The following is a 6000-nucleotide window of genomic DNA, read 5'->3' as shown; positions in this document are numbered from 1 at the left end:
GGCAATTAACAAAATTAATTTACCGTCTCAAGTCCGTCGAGCTCTTTTTGGGCTTTATGTAATTATGGGCCGGGCTCAGAAGTCAGACCCATTTAATATGTTGTTTATTCCAACTTATGAAACTTGCTTTGACTTGGTTTATAATAATATTAGGAGTGTTGATTAGGACTTAGGGCCATATACATTTTAGACTGCTCCACATTATTAGCATTTAGCATATTTTATTATATTGCTCCAAAAGAACTCCATTTTCAAAAGTGATAAAAAAAAAAAACGAATTTGAAGGCGGAAGAAAGCGGAATAGTTAGTCAAATTGCTGAGAAACATAAGCAAATTCAACACTGAATCCCAAACTTCACTAGTAGATATGTAAGTTAAGTGCAAAATAGGAACGATTTGACTTAAGGCGCAATGATCTAATTAGAACGGGTAAAAAAATGTTTAAAATCTAAAGAAAACAATGGAGATAGAGAATAAGATATACACTAGTTTAAGAAAGAAGATGATAGGGTTAAATTGGTGAGGGTTAAAAAGATGACGAAAACAAATGGATAGTAAGGATGAAAAGCCCGTGAGGTTTGAAGGAAACATTAGTCTCGCCAAATCTTGTAAACTAAAATTGGTTTTTGACATTATGTGGATTGAAGGCAAATCATTTTTTATAGATAAAATAAAAGATCAACAAAAAAAAAAAAAACAATTAAAATAAAAGTCAATAAAATTAGCAAATTATTTTACATGAGCCAAAGTTGGGCCTTTGTTTGGCATTTTATTACAGTTGAGAATTTTTTTTGATATTTTTCCTTTAGACAATATATATTTGTGTATATAACCACACACATGTGTCTATAACCATAGATTTAATGACCATTTTAAGACTCAATATAAACCTCACGAAGTCTGGATTGACTACTAAGGTCACCAAAAGTTTTTTGTGAAGGATTTTTGGGCTGATATTTGGTTGGGAAAGACTTCTTCTTAAATGTATTCTCAAGTCAAATTGTCTCAAATACATCCTTGGGAATTGGGTCTTAAAGTCCCTGATAGTTTTCTTAAAGAAGGTTCCTTAGCAAATATGTTATTGATAAATAAAAACTCTCTACGAGTTTTTTTCTACCCAAAAAATTATCAGGTAACGGAAGAAGAAGAAAGCATCAAGATCCTAGAGTTACATTTCGAAAACAAGAGATGAGAGATGCAGACAAACATCTTTACATGTCTGTATGTCTGTATACAGTAAAATACTATAGGTAAAAAAATATTTACATAAAAAGTTGAAAACATCACTTAAAAATTAAAATGAAACAAATTTTAAAAAAATATCACTAAATGATATGGAGTGAGTATCTAAATTTAATTAATTGAAGTTTTTTTCACAAATCAAAATCTTATCGATAGACTTAACACTTATTATGATTATGTAGTTAACAATTTTGAAAATCAAGTTTTATATATAATAAAATACCGCTATTTTTACCCAATTAAACTTATATTATGTACTAAAATCTGTTATTAATATCTCTAATCAAATATTAGTGTATCCTTATTCTTTATCGTCGTATTTTTCTATTGTATTATATATTTTTACATAAATCCGTATTTTTGGTTTTCGTTTTTTCAGTATTAAAAAATATCGATTAAGGATAAATCAAATAAAAAATAAATAATTAAACAGATAATTTCGAGAAATCTTTTTTTTTTTTCAATCATAAAATATACACATAGATTTAAGGTCTCTATTCTCTACTCTGAACTCTCTACTCTGGACTTTCTACCCTGGCTCCCTACAATGTAGTTGAGTCCAAGAATAGACTAATAAAAGAGACCAAACACTCCACTCTCCGGTACGGTCGGATTCTACGTTATCCAATCACACTCATTTTTTCACCGCAGTTAAAAACACAAAAAGTGAAGTTAAACTCATTACCAGTTTGGTTTCTCAACGAATCCTTACTTAATCACTCTGATCAAATACCATTAATTATCACCGATCTTCTGATTAATCACTCTTTAATCCTCTCTTTATTTCCTTTTTCTCTCTCTTCTCTTTCTTCTTCTTCTTCCTCGAGAGCACCTTATGCTGATTCCTTTCTTTTTCTTCCTCAAATCATAAAACCCGATCGGCCAATTCCTTCTCAATTATCCTTAAATTTCCGATTTTGATATCTGGGTTTCTCTCTGATCATGGCGGTTGTTGAGACTGGAGCAGCTGCTACTGCTGCTGATGCAGGAGGAGTCGTGATCCAGCCGCCGCCGTCTTCTCCACCTTCTTCAATGACAAGTCAAGATTCCGGCGTTTCTTCCGATGATCAGAACCATCACTCTAGGATCGATCAAGTTCTTCGGCACGATCAAGGTGATGTTGGTCTGTATAGCAAGATCGGGTCACACGTGGCGAGATCCGACGGCGTTGACGGTGGTGAAAGCTTTAAGCGTGATATGAGAGAGCTTCAGGAGCTTTTCTCTAAGCTTAATCCTATGGCTGAAGAGTTTGTTCCTCCTTCTCTGACTAAACAAGGAGGTAACGGTGGACTTAACGGTGTTAATGGTGGTTTCTTCACTTCTGCTGGTTCCTTCTTCCGTAACAATGGCTTCTCTGGTACTGGAAATGGTGGCTACGGTAATGAAAACGGTGGTTTTCGACGGGTAAGAGACACTGGTTTTCGTCGATTTTCCTATTCATAGTTGTGATCTTTGGGTGAATTGAGGTTTCATTTCACTGAATTGTCTTTGGGTTTTTGTTAATTGATGGTTTTCTCAAAGGATTTTTTGTTGTTTTGTTTAGTTTAGGATTCATAGCTTTGGATCAAAGTTGTGTTTCATTTTCGTTGGAGATCATTGAAATAGAAAGATTGTACATTTGAAAGTTTTAATTTTGCTTAATGAGACTACTATAAATCCATATCATTCGTGTTGATTGTGTGTGTGTATGTGTATGTTGTGTGTGTGATGTAGAAGAAGAGCTTTGGTCAAGGGAAACGAAGGATGAATGCTCGAACAAGCATGGCTCAACGAGAAGATGTTATCCGTAGAACCGTCTATGTCTCTGATCTCGATCAACAGGTTGAAAAGTTGCTCCTTTTCTCTCTTCTTCGATCAACAAGAATTTTGATCTTGACTTTTTCAGTGTGTTTTGGGTGTTATAGGTCACTGAAGAGCAGCTTGCTGGTTTGTTTGTGAGCTGTGGACAGGTTGAAAATATTTCCTTGAGGCTCTCATCGATAAACTCTATCTTTGTGCTTGCTTGTGTGCTTTAACTGTGTTTAATTTTTGCAGGTTGTTGACTGTCGCATATGTGGTGACCCAAACTCAGTGCTTCGGTTTGCATTCATCGAGTTCACTGATGAAGGTATTATTTCATGAATTATGTCAGTTTTGGAGTATCATCAGTGTACTACAGTGGTTAAGTGTCTTGTGTTGGCAATTTGGTTTTTTTCAGAGGGTGCAATGACTGCTCTGAATTTATCGGGGACTATGTTGGGATTTTATCCTGTGAAAGTTCTGCCATCCAAAACAGCTATAGCACCGGTTAACCCGACATTTTTGCCCAGGGTGAGATTTTCTTCTACTATGCAAAGTTTCTGGTGGTTTGCGACTCGGAAAATGATTTAGCCGTGTCTTTTGCAGACTGAAGATGAGCGTGAGATGTGTGCGAGAACTATCTACTGTACTAACATTGACAAGAAGGTGACTCCCTTGAATCGTTTCTCTTATCTAACCTTAACTGATGAAGTATCTCCCTTTCACAAGTGTAAAAATTGCTTACAGGTGACTCAATCAGATGTGAAGATCTTTTTCGAATCCTTCTGCGGAGAGGTGAACAAATCTTGTAGTTTCTAAAAATGCAACAAAATTGTTATTCGTTTGTGCAATAGTTCACTGATTAGGTGTTGTTAATACAGGTTTATCGCCTGAGGCTGCTTGGAGATTACCAACACTCAACTCGTATTGCTTTTGTAGAGTTCGTAATGGTAAACATCGGATACACCTCTGCACGATTCTTTGATTTCTTTAAGTCATATTCTGAGTAATCTATCGTTTATATCTTCATAGGCTGAAAGCGCAATAGCGGCTCTCAACTGCAGTGGAGTTGTTCTTGGTTCTTTACCAATAAGGTCAGTGAAACAAAACGATCATCGCTACACAATTCAATCTCTTTTTCGTGTTTGTGACGGGGTTTTCGCAGGGTGAGTCCTTCAAAGACGCCTGTTCGTCCGAGATCACCGAGGCATCCAATGCATTGATCTTAGCTTACAGGTTTCCACATATCTCATGTCTCAATATATATATCGCTGTCTCGTCTAAAAACAGCATACACAGACATGTAAAGATGTTTGTCTGCATCTCTCATCTCTTGTTTTCGAAAATGTAATTCTGGGATCTGATGATGCTTCTTTCTTCTTCCGTTACCTGAGAATCTTTTGGGTAAAAAAAAACCTCGTAGAGAATTTTTATTTATCTCTTAAGAGAAAAAGAGCTTAAAACGTATTAGTATCACATCCCCAAACTTACTTCTTACAGTTACAATCGTGTTATTGGTTCACGAAAGTCAAACATGATTTCTTTATTTATTTGGGGTCGGAAAAAAAAATGATTTTATGACAAAAAGAGTTTGAATCAAATTTTGATGTTCTTAGTTTTGTCCGAACAAAACACAGTTGTGTTGTGTAGGAGTATGTAGATAAAAAACAAGTCAACTTAGTACAGCTGTTTTGTCAGTTCTTAATATCCAAAAAGTCAACTTTGGGAAATTCCGAGAAAATAATTACAAAGAAGGAAAGGGTTTGGTGGTTTTCTGAATTTGTGACGTCATGAAGTACGAAATGCGGTCTAGGTACAACGATTACTCAATGTTTGTGCATTTCAAGATTTTTTTAACTTTGTACTGTGACTTTTGTTTTTTAGGAAATTGGTGAAGCGAGAATTTATCTTTATTTATGAGAATTTTTTTTCTCTTTGACAATAAATTATGAATGAGATTTTATTTTCAAGTATTCATCCAAATATTATTGAGATAGATACAAGACATCGATCGTTTTAAATATTGTACTATTCCAGTTCACCTACTTAGATCGTTTCGGTCAGTAAGCAATCCAATCTTATTTTATATTTTTCTATGTAGATATTATAAACAAAAATTGAAATTAATTGAACGGGCCAAATATCCAATTTGAGTATTATAAATTTCCTAATGATTTTATGTATTATTTAAACAAAATAGTAAAACCATTATTGATTATATTAGGAAAATCCGAAAATGGGTAGAAGCACTAACCAATAAAAACAAGGGCTATATTAATTTAAAATCACAATTGACCAAAAAATTAAGAAATATACCCATGGTTTTTATATTATTAGTTCTCTCTTCTCAACTTCTGTAAGTTGGACAAAAATGCCCCTCCGCATATAACAAATTAGTTAACAATATAATAAAATAGTTATCGACGTTTCTTATTTAATTATGAATAGATTGTCCGTCAAATATCTGAGTAAGAATATATGATGAGTTAAATGATTATCTATTGGTTTAACACGATAACAAAATATTCTTTCATCTTCTTCTTTCTATACTTACCGCCACCAACAATATCATTGTTATCATCATCATCGGTAAATCTCATCATCGTCAAATCAGAACCACCATCAATTACCATTATTTTTTACCGCATAAACTTAACCAACCTTCGCAGAAAAACAAAACAAAAACTTCCCTTATCTTCATCTTTGCCAAATCAAAAGCACTATTGTCATAGGTGAACCACACAAATCATTGGTTTTGCTCTTCGGTTCTCTGCAGAAAAAAAGTCTGATTTAATTTTCATTATTAAAGTTGTGTTCTAGTGTTTGAAGAAGAAAGAAATAAAAGAAAAGAGATAAAACATTGAATAAATAAATTAAGGATGGTATTGTCTTTTACATATTCCAGTGAATGCCAAATAGTAACGAGGAGAGAGAACTAATTATTCATTCTTATGTAGTTATGGAGTATAGATACTCTAA

General features: G+C 33.8%; 1 protein-coding gene across 1 annotated transcript; it reads left to right on the top strand.

Moving 5' to 3' along the window:
* Window positions 1-1840: 1840 nt before the first annotated feature.
* Window positions 1841-4491, top strand: LOC9329803 (polyadenylate-binding protein-interacting protein 11). Its single transcript, XM_021013333.1, has 10 exons — window positions 1841-2646; window positions 2956-3063; window positions 3147-3191; window positions 3277-3349; window positions 3440-3552; window positions 3628-3687; window positions 3769-3816; window positions 3903-3971; window positions 4054-4115; window positions 4187-4491. The coding sequence occupies exons 1-10, from the start codon at window positions 2185-2187 to the stop codon at window positions 4242-4244; spliced, it is 1098 nt and encodes a 365-aa protein (XP_020868992.1). The 5' UTR covers window positions 1841-2184; the 3' UTR covers window positions 4245-4491.
* Window positions 4492-6000: the final 1509 nt, after the last annotated feature.

This window comes from Arabidopsis lyrata (genome assembly GCF_000004255.2).
Source record: "Arabidopsis lyrata subsp. lyrata unplaced genomic scaffold ARALYscaffold_1, whole genome shotgun sequence".
In the NCBI taxonomy this organism is placed as follows: domain Eukaryota; kingdom Viridiplantae; phylum Streptophyta; class Magnoliopsida; order Brassicales; family Brassicaceae; genus Arabidopsis; species Arabidopsis lyrata.
Note: the sequence above shows the minus strand (reverse complement) of the source record. Positions and strands in the feature narration are given on the sequence as shown.